At 39.0% G+C, this 18,484-nt stretch overlaps 1 protein-coding gene across 1 annotated transcript in view; it reads right to left on the bottom strand.

Moving 5' to 3' along the window:
* The window catches only part of SPOCK1 (SPARC (osteonectin), cwcv and kazal like domains proteoglycan 1), a 511,507-nt gene that overhangs the window by 40,851 nt on the left and 452,172 nt on the right, over window positions 1–18,484 (bottom strand). Inside the window, exon 7 of the mRNA XM_032780550.2 lies at window positions 764–880. Within this exon, the coding sequence (XP_032636441.1) occupies window positions 764–880 (117 nt within the window). The remainder of the gene's footprint in view (window positions 1–763; window positions 881–18,484) is intronic.

Raw genomic sequence — 18,484 nt, 5'->3', positions numbered from 1 at the left:
GAGATCCCTTTGTATTTTGTTGCTGTAACTCTTCACAGTCTGCCTCTCCCCTTGTGGGTTCCAGGACTAGCTGCGCTAAGAAGCAGTCATTAATGGTGCCTAGAAATTTTATCTCTGCATCCTGTCCTGAGGTGACGTGTTCCCAAGTTGATATCCTCCATTATTATTAGGTTTTCTGTTTTTGCAGCCTCTCTAATCTCCCTGGGCATTTCATAATCACGGTCACTATCCTGGTCAGGTGATCAGTAGTATATTCCTACTGCTATACTCTTATTATTCAAGCATGGAATTTTTGTTCATAGAGATTCTATGGAACTGGTTGATTCATTTAAGATTTTTACTGTATTTGACTCTGTGTTGTACTTTTAATGGGTATATGTCACATATTCTGTTTGCCATTTTGCCCATAGCCATATAATGCGCTGGCAGGTTTGTGATTCTCTCTATTAGTATCCAAACTGTTTGTGGCCATAACAGCAGACCGATTGTCTAGTCCGAATTGTGTGTGTGTGTTTGTGTGGTACGTGTCTTACTGTCTTCTCTTAGGACAGTTTGGGGTTGAGAGGCACTTGTAACTCCCTTAGAAATCAATGGGAGTTGTATATTTTCAGTATCTCTTAGAATCAGGTCTGTTATATGGTGCAGATATAGTATACTTGCCCAGGGACACTATAGTGATGTACTAGGGATTGTATTGACTCTTCTGCCCTTTAAATGCATGTGAGCTTGTCTAGAACTTCATTTTTATAAAGCATTTTCTTACTGCCTGGTGCTGTGTCCGAGCTTGTTGGTTTAAGGACACGATTTGCATCCTCGTGAAGAGCACCGAACCAATCTTTTAGTCGGGAAGCAAGACTTCTCAGCTCCTTGTCTGTGCAAGCTGTCAAAACAACAGGAACAAATTAAATTGCAAAGATCATGCAAGTTAACTTTTTTCAGGATCTTCTACTAGAACTTAATCATTTTTTGTTACTCATAGCATAGTTCTGGCATAACAGCTTAGAAGTAAAAGACAGATAAAGGGTAAGGGAAAGCCATACAACATATAAGGAAATATAAATCACAATGAAAGGATTTTCTTATTATTATATGCAAGCATCTCCTTAGAGGTCGATGTGATTTAAAATCCAACCCACACACCCATCTCTGCAGTTTCTCGCTTAGAAATAGGTGAGTAATTAAAGTAAGGGCTGTCACTTCATAGAACTTCAGAGAGGGAACATCAGTCAAACAATTACAACAAAAAACTCACCTAGAAATTTTATTAGAATAGGACACTAGGAATAATTTATAACCCACATTTGGGTCAGTTTAAGGCTATTGTTAATGTCACAGGAAATCTGTTTCTTAAAGAAAGCTGTCGTGTTCTTTCAATTCTACTGCCAATGAGGCTTTGCCATCTCTAAAGGTTGTCACACTTCCTTTTTGTTGGCCAGACAAAAGCATCTATTACTTGCTCCCCTTATGAATTTTTACTGAGAAACATCTAATTTTTCCATAAATTTCTACCAAGAGATTAACGCCCAGCAGAAGCCAATATTTATTAGAAAAAAGGCTACATTAGACATCATCTGTCAGAATGAATATTTCTGCTTCTGCATTATCTTTAGTGCTTGAATTCACAGATTTAAACCATTTTATCTTTCTTGCCATGAACTCATTCTAAATTTTAATAACAGTTTTTTAGAATACAAAACATGGTTTTGTGCAATAGAGTCAGACATCCCTCTTGAGGTAACCCACAATACATCTTCTCCAATTCACGGAACACTGTAATACTCCTCCCACTAACTTACCCAAGAACAAGTCCCACTGCTTGCCTTCTCAAGTTAAACTCATTGCTCTTATGACTGTAGTTAATGAATCTATTATGAGTAGCACTAATATGTATGGATTTGCCATTTTTTCTGCTTTCTAACTGCTCCCCACTCTGTTTCTGGAGGTAGCCTGCTCCTAATTTTCAAGTGAGACACTATAGTTTTTTCGAGAACGTAACTTTTTTATTCATTTTCCCCCTCAAACTTAAGGAAAAGTCCATATGCACTTGCCAAGTTGGAAGAATTTTTTTGTTCCGTCATTTCTACATTCTTGGCAAAAGGTGAAAGTTTATTTTTTTTTAATTCTGGGCAGAGGGAAGATGATTTTTTCCCCACTCCTCCATAACTCAGAAATGGTCTGATGGACTTTCTTTACTCTCCTTTTAAAGAGAGTAACAATCACTGCCTCCACTCTGAGGCTAAATCCAAGGAAGGAAAGGTTAAGCCCCAAAGAAGAAGTTTTGAGAAAGTAATGGGTATGTAAAAACAAGGGCTTATAGAGGAAGACAACGCAGTATTAACTATAGTGTAGCTCTTATTACTGTACAAGCTTATCTTTTATTTATCACATACCTATATTTATACTACTATGTCTTTGCAAGTAATGGCAGAAGTCCTTGACTAATGAGATGTGAGGCCACTACGGAAATCTTCCAATAAAGGACCAAACTACACAAGGTAAATGGGACTTCCCACACAGCCATCCATTTTGCACACTGTATATGTTGCTTGTGAAAGGTGTTGTTTTGTTGATTCAGCTTGGGAGTGAAGTCCCTTACTACTGAAGAGTCACAGCACAGGCAATAGCAGAGCAAGCTACACCAATGAAATGTCACCTTGACACAGTGTTCAAGTCTGACCAGGAACAGCTACCTCTAGGATTGAGAGGGTAGGGAAAAGCTAATTTAACAGGTAATGAGAGTTCAGAAACTGTCCAACCCTAGAGAGATGTGCATAACTTGGCCCCTGACTCAGTGAACTACTCCCTGTCAAGGACAAAGAAATTCTGTGAGTTTAGGCTTAGCTTCCTGGGAATGCTTTCATTAGGAACAAGGGTTCTCCCCTAACTAGGACTGGTTGGATCACAGCAGATCTGCAGAACCATAGATGCTGCATGAGTTATGCTTTCAGGGGATCCTTGCAGTCTGTTTTCTCCATTAGTTCCTTAATGGCATTTCCAAACTGTGGATGGGAAAAGTGGGTAAGCTGATGCTAAAAGGATCAGTATTCACCTACCCATAAAAATCCTACAAGTTTCTAGGAAAAAAGATGCTAAAATCATACTCATCTACTTAACTCTGGCCCAGCCTGTTCCCTACCCACTTGGAGATCTTATATTCCTTGGAGCACCAATGGGGATGTTTCGATGGAATACAGGGAGGATGTAGCTGCATTCACCCTTCAGTGTGTCTCAGGCCAATATCCATCAGATCTCAGTCTCCTCTGCTTATGAAGGAGGCAATGTGACCTGTCAGTTTTTGTCTGGATATCATTATGGTCACAAGAACAAGAGGACTGTAAAGATAAACATGTCACTTCTTTTTCATTACTGATGGCGGGAACCTATCTATCTTGATCACCAGTTTTTGGGGAAGATTCTACTCATTCCATATTAGCTTTCAAAGTTAAAAATTAACAGCACCTTTTTCTTTCTGAACAAGCATTCACCCTCTACAATCACTCATTCACAGCAATTTCATTTGCAAAGTCAATTTTGAAGAGAAATTATTAGAAATCAAGTGCAGCAGGGAAGAATAGTTAGTGATGTTTTAATTAAGTATAACAGCTGGGCAGGTCATTTATATTTTTAGAATATTTCCCATAGTCTACTCCATTCTAAACTCCATATATAAATACCGCTTTGACTACTGATTATATTAGGAAAAAAATTCAGTAGTCTAGAAAGAAGTAATCTATCCCCATGGCACAAACCTGAAGCTTATGAAACATTTATTTAGGAACCTCATTTCTAGGAAGCCTAGGATTGGAACTCTGGACTACTGAGTGCATATCACTATGCCTCCTTGACATCTTCAGTGCTTGCTGCATAGGTAGAAAGAGCTTCATGGACTTTAATTCAATAAGTCAAAGAAAATATCCTGTAGTGATATTTTACTTACTCAGATTTATCTACTTTCAACCACAAAGACAACTTTACACACAGAGAAATGTACGGTAAGTCAAGTGGCCTCAGGGCTGTTGTGTTAAGTCAGCGGTCAGCCTCTGGGTACAATCCGGAAGGGTGCTGAGTCTCAGATGAGAGTTGGTGGTGGACAACACTTCCCAGGAAGAATTCAGTACTGTGCAGAATTGGGTCCTATTTTTTTAGCTTTAATGGAAAAAAAGCATTTCTAACCAAATCAGTTCATGTAATCGGAATGCCTGTTTTTAAAAGGTACTAGGAGAGAGCAGCGAATGAACAGACCAGAACAAGAGTAATAAGTGAGCCCTGGTGTATATCACAGAGTTAGGCTGACACAAGACAGCTTATGTGGACCTAACTATGTGTCTACACTAAAATTTCACTCCCACTGATGGGTTACTTGCCCACTACACTGACTTATCTCCATCTCTATAGTAGAGTCAATGTCAATATAGTCAGATTAATGCAGTGTCAGTGTAGACACGGAGTTGTTTACATTGACTGTTGCTGGCTTTCAGAAGCCATCCCACAATGCTCCACACTAACAGGATGTGTACTGCTAACACAAGAAGCAAAGTGTAGACACAGACAAGTGTTATGCAGATTTCATAACCAGTTTGCTAAACCAGTCTGGAAATATTCTGTTGCTGCCCAAACATATACACAAAGATCCCTACCCTGCCCATATCATTCAATGGCATGGATCAGTGTTCACATGCACTCCCTGTCAATACCTGGCCCGGGATGGGTAAGCTAATGATCCAATCAGTAGACCAAATTCAGTGACGAATTCTGTTTACATGCCATCTGAGGCATGATGTGCATACACTAAGACAAATGGCAAAACACGGGGAGCAGAAGCAGGCTCTTAGTTTGAACTGTGACATAGCAAACCTGAGGGCACAGCAAACCTTGAAATCAATCTGTACCTTGCGGGATTGGACTCTGGAGGATGCATCCTCTACACTTCACTGTCATCCCTGCTATATGCTGCAAAATGCTAGAACCTTTGCTACTTTATTTTGGTATCCAGCATAAGGCAAGAGTCAGCATGACATGACAGAATGCCCAGCACAGGAGTTTTTAGACATGAAATTTGGCCTTGTGACATTTTGCATATATGTCCTGATATTCTGTGACATTTTTGGATACATTGTTCATGGACAATCCATCATGGAATATGATGAAAAGCTTCTCAACAGGGATTACAGTCTTTCTGCAGAAGAATAATCTTTCATCATGTGGATAAAATATAAAACCAAGTACCTGACAATCTATGGCCATTACAGAACCCTTGGCATTTTTCATAAATCTACAGATGTTAAGACCAGTGCCATAGCCAAATTCCAACTCAAATAATTTCATTCTACCTCTCCAAATTTCTCCTGTACTTTCAATAAGACATTGTATTCTTTTCAATTCCCTGTGTTAAATTGTTTTGTGATGTTACTGTGTGCTATTCAAAAGCTGTTGGCATTTCACCTCAATGCAGCAGCATTTCAGGGTTGGAAATAATGAACCCACCCCAACATTTTCAAAAGCAATTAGTGATTTTGGATGCCTCTGTTTTTTGGGAGTATTGTGCGATTTTCAAATGGTGGGAGCTCAGCCCTTTCAGAAAAACAGGCCCATTCAAGGTGTTTTCAGTGAGGCACCTAAATCAATAGATACCTTTATTTATTTATTTGTGGTAGCACCTATTCTGTGTTAGGCACTTTCAAAACATTTAAGAAGAACAGTCCCTGCTCTGAGGTGTTCCCAATATAAGGAAAATCTTGGCCCCTGAGTATACATTTGTCTATCAGTTTCATTTATAAAACACTTTAGGATCCTTCTGAATGAAAGATACTCTGAAATTGAAATATTATCATTATTATTATTATTTATTATTATTATTATTATTAAAAAGGAGCTTCAGGTAACATTACGTAGATGGTGAGATGGATTAAGGCTGTATGTGTATAGGTGAACCAATGGTTCCAGGTTGTTATTTGAAGCCTTTGTTGGCTGGGATACTGTGAAGCCTCAGTGTATTTATGACACAAATGTCCTAATTATCCATAGGATTTACTGCTGACATTTCCCTAAAACAGCAGGAAGCTTTTTTATAAGTATAAAAAAAATTGTTAGGGTTGTAATTTTCACGAAGAATAAAGGGCTCATACTCCATTACTTTGGAAAGGAAAGGTTTTTGTCCCATTCCAAATGTGTTTTCTGAGCCAATAAATAAAGTTTTATTTAAAATCCCACCTGTGACCCTCCCAACATTTCATGTGAAAGTTGTACCCAGATATATTTGTCACACAGAAATCTCTGGATTCTGTGGCTATCCTTCCACAGACATGACAACTATCTTGATAACCACCTCTGATCCTTCTGTCACTTACTATTCCCAGTCCCATAAATAAAGCAGAAGAGGTCAAGATATTGTAGTCAAAGCTGTGAGATGAATACACAAGCAGCTGTGTTGAGGAAACAGGTTCTGATCTGAAGCTTGCATAAAACTGGTGCATTTATAAGACAAAGCTCAAGATAAAACAGTAGAGAGAAAGCGTGAGGGCTATACTTTCAAAGCGTACGTGAAGCACAGTGTGACATTTTCATGTTGCCTGTTTTCATAGCTCTTCATGGTAGAAGCTTTTGTGTTAGTATTAATTAATGATGCGAAAACCTGGAAAGGTTTGGCTGTTCAGCTCATCTAGACACCCAAAAAGTCTGGATGTTTCCCTGAAATTCATCCAAATTATATGAATCTCTTGAGTCTGCAGATTTGGGCAGAAAGCCTTGTGAAATTTTGTGATAGTACCAGAAGTGATCAAAGATACTCCCCTCTGTGTTTGACTCACCCTCCCAAAACCTATTTGTCAGATCATCCTCCTTTTCTCATTCAAATCCTTCCTAAAACCTCAATTCTGCCAAGTCACCTCTGAGAAATGACTGAATTAATATTTATTTAAAAAACAAACAAGCCAGATTAGATGGAGCCATGCAGATATATACATTTTGCTCAGTATTGCTGAGATCTTACTACTGTAACCCTTTCTCTTCCCTCCTCACCTCTCTTTCTTTGTTTATGACCCTCAATGTTTGCTTATGACTGTTGCACGTTGAGTCCCCAGTAGGGCACAGACTCATGCACGTGCTTAATTTTGCACACTGCGAGTAGTCTCACTGAAGTCATTTGGATTACTCCCACTGTGTAAAATTAAGCCAATATGTTAGTCTTTGCAGGACTCGAAACTCAGACTGTACATTTTGTGTAGCAAGGATTTTTTAGAAGTGTTGCTCACCAATAACCATTAAAGTCAGTGGATGCTCTGGGAGCCCAGGACTTCTGAAAATCAGGCCATCTGCCCTTAGTAATTTCTGTTAGCACCTAACATGCTCTTGGTCCCTCATGATAACACCTAATAATCACAGCCACAATAATAAAATAAGTAATAATAATGCAGAGAAATCAACTTGTTCTGGGTTTAATTTCAGACAGGTTCAAGTTGGTTCTTTTATGCAAACCAGTTCACCGATCACATTAACACATTGCCTCCAACAGTTCCAATCCTTAGGTTAACTCTACTCTTAAGTGTAGACACTACAGCTATGGGAGAAGTTCTCCCATCTCTAGTTAATCCACCTCCCCAAGAGACTGTAGCTAGGTGGATGGGAGAATTCTTCCATTAACCTAGTGCTGTCAACAGCAGTGCTTAGGTAGGTTTACCTATGTCCCTGAGGGGTGTGGATTTTTCACATCCTTGAGCAAAGCAGCTAGGTCAACCCAACTTTTCAGTGTAGACCAGCCCTAAGTCTCACAGGAGTCAACCTGAGCAGCTGCACTTGCTCCCCACCTGAGGAGGTTGGTTTGGTTCACTTTCACAAGTTGAACAAGAAAGGAATTTCAGATTTTGACTTTCAGCTCAAACTTTCTGAATGATGATACTTGGAAACAAGTTGGGTAGATGGTGATGAGGGGCAGCTGCTAATTTGCAGAGAGCATTCAATGATAAAAATGGTCTTCAGCTTGAGAGAGCAAAATTCAGGTAGTAAAATTAGTAATTGGACAGTATTTGGGGAGAAGTGGAAAATGTTCAATGTGAGCAGAAAGACGATTGCCAATGCCATAAATTAAAGAAAAATAAACATAGAGAAATCAATAAAAACAGTAAATAATTAGAGGCATTTCATAAAGAATTGCCTATGTTGAAATCTAATGTTTGCAAAAGTTTTGTAAAATATTACATAATACTCAGTATTCACTGAAAAATAGCTGACAATATAAGCAAGGAAAGCAATGAAGGCAGGCGAATTGTACTTGTTGAAATTCCTTACCCACATCCTGTAACCAAAGGTGGGGCAAAAACCACCTAGAAATAAAATAATCTATTAAAACAGTTCATTTTCATGACATTTCAGGCAAACAGAATACTAATTCTTGATTTAACACCACTCCTTTCGATCAATGAATTCTGGAATAGTTTATAAGGATAAAATTGCTTCTTATAAGCAAAAAAGTATACTGTTCTGATACTGCTCCATCCCCACAAATATATTTGTTCGACCTCTGAAATTAATGAGATCCCAGATGGTTATTGTTTTTATTTTTATTTCACAAAATATGTTTTCATTATTTGTTTCTTTTAGTTTCAGCCCATAGGAAATTTGAGAAGTAAAATTAAGATGATCCTTTTCATGGCTCTCTTTGGTTTAGTGAACACTTTACTAAATAATAAAATATCTCCCCTGTGTGCAAAGTGCAGAAATCATTTGTTTTAATAAGAGCTGTTTGTTTTATGTGATATATGTAATTACAGTTGCAGCATTTATAGTGCGCTACCAATGGATTAGCTGCATTAGTTTTCAGCCCATATCAAATATAGCAACTCAGTATAAAACATACTTCCAGCTGCAGCAGTCCCTGGTAGCTCTCTCAGGTACGGTGTGCATATGATTTCTAAGGGAGAACCAGACATAAGGCAGTGCTCACTGGGATGAGGTCAAGAGTTGAGAGCAAGTAAAGGACAGACACTAAGAAAGACAGGAAATTAAAGACGAAATGGAAAAGTGATCTTTTAAAGAGGAAAAGTTAAAAAAAAAAAGATTTCAAAGCAATCTTTGCTTTATGCTCTCTATACTGACTGTCTAAATCTTAAAAAACCAGAAAGTTAGCTGGTTTAATCTGGAAGCAGGTGCTACAGACTGTGCAGCACAAGCTAACAAATGTGAATAATCACAAACAAAAGAGAACACAAAGAGGTCTGTGTTTTAAAAAGCCCTTACAAGCAGTGGAGAAAATAGTAACAAGAGAATTTGGACTGTAGAGGGATCTATTTCCTTTCTCTACTCCATTGGTCATCCCCTGCCACATCCATACCTGGAGGACCATAGTGGGTTGCAGCTGTGCTCTATGTATCTTGATGGGGCGAGAGTGTTATGAATAGGGCTTATAAATAACATACTAAAAGACACAGAGATGTGCTCCAGTAGTCTGATCACAGTACTGAGACGTGGGAGATCCTGAAATCTCTTTGTAACTCCCACAAACGCAAACACCTCAGTCATATTACTCTTTATATTTCATAACTGGTATCGGGCAGTCTCTCAGGGAAAAATAAATCCCCAAACTAAGGGAATATCTCAAAGAAGAAGGGATTGTTACCGGAAGATAAGGTATTATTTTTACTGTCATCAAGCTGTGAATGCTAGTTTGTATTGTATTGAGCAAGCTCTATTCTAGAAGTAAATGTACAAACTCAGGACAACTGGGACCTCTACAATTAGGTGTCTAATGATTATTTATGTTCCCTGACAGGGCTATATGGAATATATAGACTGTATGGAAAACATTTTATTTAGGTCCAGACTATGTGCAGGTATTGGGTGGGGAGCATGCACACAAATCATCCCTCTTCTGTGGTACATGCAACCCCTGTTACAATGGCATTTCCTGAAGTCAGGTGAATGCACTGGCTGCTTCCTGGGAATGCGCTGTGGGCCCAAAAGCCAGCTCTACGAAAGGGAACACGAACCTACATCCTTCCCTGAGAGTCCCCTGTCCAACCCTTACTTGGGACACTTCCTAAACACTGCAAGTTTGGCCCAGGGATATTAGTTCTTGAACTGTATTAGAAATCCATCACCAGGTAGATATGTAGCTCAAAATATGTATATCCCACACAGAACATAACTGGAGAGAATAACCTCAGTTATATGGGGTTCCCCCATCTTTATACACTTTCTCAGGGATCCTTGCAAAGTGACAGATAAATCCAGTTAGTCCATGCCTGAGTAAGATGGAGAGAGACACTCATGAGGTAGCATATGCTGGCAGAAACTATTTTGCTCCTCCATTAAGCTTCTTTGGCACATCCTAATAGCACATTCCATTTTTTGTTTTACATTGTGCATATACTTGTCTTTATTCAGTGTACCTCTGCTGAATGTCTCCACTCTCATACTACCAGGGCTTCATTAAGATATAGTGTTGTCTTGTGGTGAATTATTCTAAAATGTGAAAACACAAAACTCTAGAAAGGACAACGAGGAGTTCTGGGGCAGGATGTGGTTTGAAGATGTCCCACAGGAATTCTCCCTGCAAATTGTTGGGAAACCTGGTAGAAATTGAGTGAGAAAGTGCAAATAAGACAACACAGATCCCCAAGTGGACTGCAAAAGTCCCCTGGAAGGAAATCAGAAATCTCTCTGCACCATTGTAACTTCCAAAATCAAGCAAAGGCAAATGTACTACTTTAGGTAAAACGTACTGAATCAATGTAGGAAATATACAGTGGCAACATGGTGTTTATGAGAATACGTTCAAATAAAGTTATGATTTAGGAAGTAAATACAGAATAAAGAATAAAACTTGACTGGTTCTAAGAATTGAATCTGCTCTGATATTACGCCAATTTTAAATCAGTAAAACTCCATTAACGTCACCGGCGTCACTTCTGATACACACCAGATCCCAAATCCCAGGTCCTGAGCAATGAGATTGACAGCTGGGGCACTTACACCAGGAGAATCATCAGTTAGCTGGTCAGCTCAGCTTTATGGTGCTTTGGTAGCATTGGTGGTACAAAAGGGCCACATCAGGGCCAAAGATTTTGGCCCCGACTATTTAACTGGTAAATCCTGCTCCCCATTTGCAGGACCAGAGGTCCACCAATGTAGCAGAATTTGGGGACCCTGTGCAGAGGGGGCACATCCAGCGCTCACTGTAGACCACAGTCACAAAGGTGAGTTTGAGGGTGAAGCATGAGAGCTACAGAGGAACATGCATGAGGGGTTCTGGTTAGATGGAATCTATTCAATAGTCCTCTACTCTTGAGGACAGTTTAGGAGGCACAGGAGCTACCTCAGCACCAGGCTGTGGATGCAGCTGCAGAACGGTTGTTGGCTTGGGAAAGGAAGGAGGCATCCCCTTCAGAATGAGCCAGTGCCCAGGAACTTGCCTGAATGTTCACTAGCAAGGTGGTGCAATTAGTTAAATTTTAATAAGTCTGGGTGCCTCTGGCAGGGGTGATTATTATGTTTCTGATGCTGGAGCCATAATGGCATAATGCAGTGCAGAGGACAAAGCTAGGAGGCTTTTACTAAACCGTAAAAGAAACATCTGCTGGATTAATAAGAGGGTAGTTTGCTGAGATGAATATCAGAGAAGCCACAGATAAAAGAGGTTTAGAACAGCTATTACCTGCTGATATACCTACTGCTACATGTGCCATTATCCCATGTCTATGCAACAATTTCATTCAATAATGTATAGAAAAGTGTGAGCCCACCAATGAGCACCTGGTAATTTAGATACAGAGATAATTAATGATACTAAAAAGGTATAGGATGAAGCTGGAAAAATCTCCCAACAAGGCATTTCTTTGAAGAAACCTGTAAAGAGATGCAAGTGGCCCTGCTCTTTCCTAAGCACCTGCTTATTTTAAATTCCCTTTAGAAAGAGGCAAGGCTTGATTTTATGTGCTTACAGATATCATTTTATTGAAAGTATCTGTTTTCTTAAAAATATGTGAGCTATTAAAATATTTAAAACACCAACATAAAGGCAGGGGGCGAGATCAAACCCATGCTATGGAGTTATAAAAACCAAGCACTGAGCACTTCTGAAAAAGGGTAAGATTTGCTTGTATGCGAGGAAATTGTTTAAAAATCTGACACATTTGGAAATGTGGAGGTTTGACACCCTCAAACTCACCTTTGTGACTATGGGAAAATAACACAGCAGAGCACGGATTATCCAACAAGTTCTTGGAATGTACTGGAGACAATTTTTTATTTCAGAAGGTGGAGAAAGCTACTAGATGAGAGGCTGTTCTAGTTTTGATTTTGACAGATAGGGAGGAACTGGTTGAGAATTTGAAAATGGAAGGCAGCTTGGGAGAAAGTGATCATGAAATGGTAGAGTTCATGATTCTAAGGAATGGTAGGAGGGAGAACAGCAAAATAGACAACGGATTTCAAGAAGGCTGATGTTAGCAAACTCAGGGAGTTGGTAGGTAAGATCCCATTGGAAACAAGTCTCAGGGGAAAACAATTGAAGACAGTTGGCAGTTTTTCAAAGAGACATTATTAATGCACAAGAGCAAACTATTTTACTGCGTAGGAAAGATAGGAAACATGGCAAGAGACCACCCTGGCTTCACCAGGAGATCTTCAGTGATCTAAAACTCAAAAAAGAGTCCTACAAAAAGTGGAAACTCGGTCAAATTATAAAGGATGAATATAAACAAATAACACAAGTATGTAGAGACAAAATTAGAAAGGCCACGGCACAAAATGAGATCACACTAGCATGAGACATAAAGGGTAACAAGAAAACATTCTACAAATATATTAGAAGCAAGGGGAAGGCCAAGGACAGTGTAGGCCTGTTATTCAATGAGGGGTGGAAAATAACAGAAAACATGGAAATGGCAAAGGTGCTTAATGACTTCCTTGTTTCAGTTTTCACCAAGAAGGTTGGTGGTGATTGGATGTCTAACATACTGAATGCCAGTGAAAATGAGGTAGAATCAGAGGATAAAATAGGGAAAGAACAAGTAAAAAACTACTTAGACAAGTTAGACATCTTCAATTCACCAGGGCCTGATGAAATGCATTCTAGAATACTCAGATATCTGAGCCATTAGTGATTATCTTTGAAAAGTCATGGAAGACGGGAGCCATTCCATAAAACTGGAAAAGGGCAAATATAGTGCCCATCTATAAAAAGGGAAATAAGGACAACCCGGGGAATTACAGACCAGTCAGCTTAACTGCTGTACCCGGAAAGATAATGGAGCAAATAATTAAGCAATCAATTTGCAAACATCTAGAAAATAATAAGGTGATAAGTAACCATCAGCATGGGTTTGTCAAGAACAAATCATGTCAAACCAATCTGATAGCCTTTGACAGAGTAACAAGCCTTGTGGATGGGGGGGAAGCAGTAGACATGGTGTATCTTGACTTTAGTGAGGCTTTTGATATTGTCTCACGTGACCTTCTCATAAACAAACTAGGGATATGCAACCTAGATGGAGCTACTATAAGGTGGGTGTAAAACTGGTTGGAAAACCATCCCCAAAGACTAGTTATCAGTGGTTCACAGTCATGCTGGAAGGACATAATGAGTGGGGTCAAGCAGGGGTCAGTTCTGGGTCCGGTTCTGTTCAGTATTTTCATCAATGATTTAGATAATGGCCTAGAGAGTACACTTATAAAATTTATGGATGATACCAAGCTGGGAGGGGTTGCAAGTGGTTTGGAGGATAGGATTATAATTCAAAATGATCTGGACAAACTGGAGAAATGGTCTGAAGTAAACAGAATGAAATTCAATATGGACAAATGCAAAGTACTTCACTTAGGAAGGAAGGAAGAATCACATAAACACATACAAAATGAGAAATGACTGCCTAGGAAGGAGCACTGCGGAAAGGGATCTGGGGGTCATAGTGGACCACAAGCTAAATATGAGTCAACAGTGTAACCCTGTTGCAAAAAAAGCAAACTTCATTCTGGGATGTAATAACAGGAAGACAAGACAAATAATTCTTCTGCTCTACTCTGCGCTGATTAAGCCTCAACTGGAGTATTATGTCCAGATCTGGGTGTCACATTTCAGGAAAGATGTGGACAAATTGGAGAAAGTCTGGAGAAGAGCAACAAAAATTATTAAAGGTCTAGAAAACATGACCTAGGAGGGAAGATTGAAAAAACTCTGGAAAAGAGAAGACTGAGAGGGGATATGATAACAGTTTTCAAGTACGTTAAAAGGTTCTTACAAAGAAGAGGGAGAAATATTGTTCTTCTTAACCTCTGAGGATAGGACAAGAAGCAGTGGGCTTAAATTGCTGTCAGGGTGGTTAACCACAGGAATAAATTGCCTAGGGAGGTTGTGGAATCTCCATCATTGGAGATTTTTAAGAGCAGGTTAGAAAAACATCAGTCAGGGATGGTCTAGATAATCCTTAGCCCTGCCATGAGTGCAGGGGACTGGACTAGATGACCTCTCGAAGTCCCTTCCAGTCCTATGATTCTATGAAAATGGCCAAGTTGACAGAGCAGTATGATAGGGTAGGTGGAAGCTTTTGTAATGTAAGCAATTACACTGATCTTCGTATAGCTCAGACAAGTCTTTGAGCAAAAGAACAAAGAAAATTGGAAGGGAATTCCGCCCTCCCCCAACTCTCTCAGATGCTTAGTTCGGAACAGCATAAGATAAAGTGAAAACAATCTGAATCTAAATTTAATCTGAATTTAAACTTTTAGTAGTTCTGAAGAAAATTATATTGCTGAAACTGTAGCTATTGAAAGAAAAAGCAAGGAAAGAGAAATACACTAGAAATTGGCCAACAGCACTCATTTAAATGTAGCTCTTGTGTGGTTCTTTCAAAACAATCTCTTGTCAGTTCTCATAGGTGCTGTTTGGCATAATTACTTAATCAGAGTGGCTATGGATCAATGCACTCAAAGTATTTGCAATTAACACATTCTGTAAAAGGTCTAGCCAGGCATTCTTTATAACTAAGAATTCTGAGCTCCAAATACTACTATGGATACATCATCAGCTTTACAGTGGAGAGCATTTAATTGCAAATAGTTTAGTGACATTTACTGTATGTTCTTAACAGGTTTATTTTATAATGTGAATGGATTTATACAGGAATTCATTGTATTTAAACTGAGACTCTGCCTTGATTATTTATCAGGTTTATTCAACTGATACGCTGTACTGAGACTCTGGGCCTCAGTCTCCTCCCACTGACACTGATTTTGCAAAGGTATAAATCCATTTGAGTCAAACCTGATTTACAAAGGTGCAGGAGACAGAAGGACTATTTGTAATATTTTATCTAGTCTCTTTATTAAAAGCCTGTCTCATGCTCTTTGGATGCCAAGGCCCCCAAATATTTTCCAAGTGTTCCATGCTCATGATGCAGGGATTTGGCTTTAATGGATATTTTACTGTCTCTCTATGTGGCTAGAATTCTGGAACCTTTTGTTCTCATTATTGTTGAGGTTTTAGGACATTAAAAGAGCCAACTTAGATCTCAGGAGTTTACAAAACACGCAGTACAATTTTTTCTCCTTGCTGAAAGTGACAGCCGTAGCATATAAGGAACAGAGTCCTATTCATCTGTTCCTAATAATCAGCAATAGGATATGTGGCATTTCAGTCTTAGTCCAAAGACATTAAACTTTAAAAAGGGTTAAAATAATTTCCAGACTAATATAATCCAAGAGCATATGTTGGCAGTAGATGATGGGTATTGTACATAAATCCTTACGTTTGAGTATTATTCAATGTAATTCCTATTTTCTCATTTTAAGTTTCAGACATAATAAGTATTTATATCCTTCAGGAAGACAGTGTGCCAGATTCTGCCCTCGGCTACTCCTATGCTAACCTATGTGGATGCACAGGTGTAGCTGAGAGCAGAATTGAGATGCTCATTATTTGTGTTATGTAGATAACAGTAAAAACTGCTGTTTGGATTATAAATTTGGTCCCCAAATGACTCTGTAGGTTTGATAATCAAATCTGGCTTAAAAGGTGATCAGTGGAATGGCTTAAAATATTGGTATTAATGGTAAAAACTATATGCTAAAATGAATACATTTATCTATTAAACCAATTAAGACTATTCTGAGTAACTTGATTTGAGGAGGCCCTTGCTTCTAATGATAACCCTTCATCCTGAAAACAAACATTTGAAACACTAGAAGTTGTACAACATTCATAAAGTGCATTACGGAACAATCCATTTTGCAGAATAATCTGAGGTGGCTGGGTTCTCTAAATGGAATAAGCATTTCAAAGGTGATGCCAAATTATCAGTTTCATTTCTGAAAACTGCCTAGGTAAAACGTTACAATTATCTCTTGTTCTAAACAATACAGATTGCTTCTTTCGCTGCTCATAAGTACTTATGTCCCTCCGACTACTGCATATAGTGGCAAAAGCACATTGGCACAAGCTGTACCAATAGAAATATTAAGTTCATACTTCATGGGGTTCAGTGTGGTTTATGAATCACTTGGGGTTTCAGACCTGGGACTGAGTCTTTTTAAGTTATGGAAGTGAAGGCAATGTCTTCCCTGGTGTATAGTTGAGATATGGCAATGAGCAGAAGTAGTGTTTGTGCACCAAGCGACTACTAATAAGGAAGAAGGACCTGATTATATCAAATGTGAAAGAACAGAGCATGGTCAAACATTGATATAGTTACATAAGGCTTAAAAGTAGTGAAAAAATTAAGAATTAGGAAATATTGTATTGATTTTCACATACACATTGCTTTTGTTATTGAGGACTGCAGCAATCAGGAATACAAGGAAAGTTTCATTAAGAGGAAAAGTAACTTTTTCTAAGACAGATTTTAAAAAGGGGCAACAGCCCTCCTTAGGAACATCTAGGAGAAATGCACATCAATGCAGACTTAAGGGACTCTTTTTAATCACATGAAATCAAGTCAAGGGACCAAGTCAGGAGGAATCACTGTCGATTCAAAGGAGATCTTTGGCATGATTTCTCCTGATGTTCTGTTGAAGTGCAGGTGTAACCCACACACCTGCTGGGTGTGGTGTTCTGTCCCATCTCGTGGCACCGAGACCACTTAAAGAGAGAGAAAATGAGTCTGCTACAGCCCTAGCTAAGAGCCAGTTGGCTTTTAGCTCATGCTGTAGAGGCTCATGCACTAAGCTCAAGAGATCCCCAGTTTAATCCTGCCTACTGAAAACTGGGGTCTGTCGGCGTTACACAGCTATTTGAGGAACTTTATCTTAGCAGTAGATGTGGGACTATAAACTACATCTGTATGCAGTAATATATAAGTTAGTAAGAATGGAGCTTGATAGGGTCATCTCCTCTTCCCTTTATTTTTCGTACCTTGGAGCTCATCTAGAAAACTAACCAGGTAGAGGGACTGACTTGCTACCACGTAAAGAGGCCTCAGTCTACGTGTTCTACTTCCTATAGCCCTTTCATAACCAAGCTCAAACGAAAAGGGAGTATGATACAGTTCATGGTGAGCATGGCTCATCATCTCTGTCATGCTGATCCTGGGTGGTGCTCTGTTTAAATATCTATAAAGCAGTTGGTATAATATTTCAAATATAACACTGATGCTGGCTGGCACAAATATATTCTGGATGCTGCACCAGATGGAGGCCATTAAAAAGTTCATGGATGGAAAAGCTGACTTTTTATAAAGTTCTACAGAATTTTGAAGCCATTAAAATTCTTTCCAACTTTGCAAATATACATAAAATCAATAATCTCTTTTGACATGAATTAAAGAATTCACCAGAGACAGGACTAACCACTTTGGTAAATTAGTCAAAGCAATTCTGAATTGAATTGTAACATATTTATTGCAGAATTTGCTACTACGGAACTGAGAAAAACAAAATGTTTCATTTAAGTCTATAGCAGATATAGCTGAAGTTTGAAACTAGATATAGATATAATTTTCACTTAGCACTTAGACCCAGAGTTTTTTTTAGATATTTATATATTACTGTATTAGTATCACAACACCTAACGATTTAGGAGCCTAAATCTCATTTTTAAAAGAAATTTAGGAGTCAAAATTCCATTGACAGCCTCGTAGATCTATTAGGCCTTGTGCTACAGAGGCCTGGTCTATACTACGCGTTTAAACTGATTTTAGCAGCGTTAAACCGATTTAATGCCGCACGCATCCACACTACGAGGCCCTTTATACCGATATAAAGGGCTCTTTAAATCGGTTTCTGTACTCCTTCCCAACAAGAGGAGTAGCGCTAAAATTAGTATTACCATATCGGATTAGGGTTAGTGTGGCTGCAAATCGATGGTATTGGCCTCCGGGCAGTATCCCACAGTGCACCATTGTGACCGCTCTGGACAGCACATATAGTCCATGCTGAAGCTCTTTTTGCATTTGAGACTGCATCGCAACCCTGTTCAGAGCTCATGCTGGAAAAGGAAATGAAATTCAAAAGTTTTGGGGCTCTTTCCTGGTACCTGGCCACTGCATCCGCAGTTCAGATT

This window comes from Chelonoidis abingdonii, chromosome 7, assembly GCF_003597395.2.
Source record: "Chelonoidis abingdonii isolate Lonesome George chromosome 7, CheloAbing_2.0, whole genome shotgun sequence".
Taxonomy (NCBI): domain Eukaryota; kingdom Metazoa; phylum Chordata; order Testudines; family Testudinidae; genus Chelonoidis; species Chelonoidis abingdonii.
Note: the sequence above shows the minus strand (reverse complement) of the source record. Positions and strands in the feature narration are given on the sequence as shown.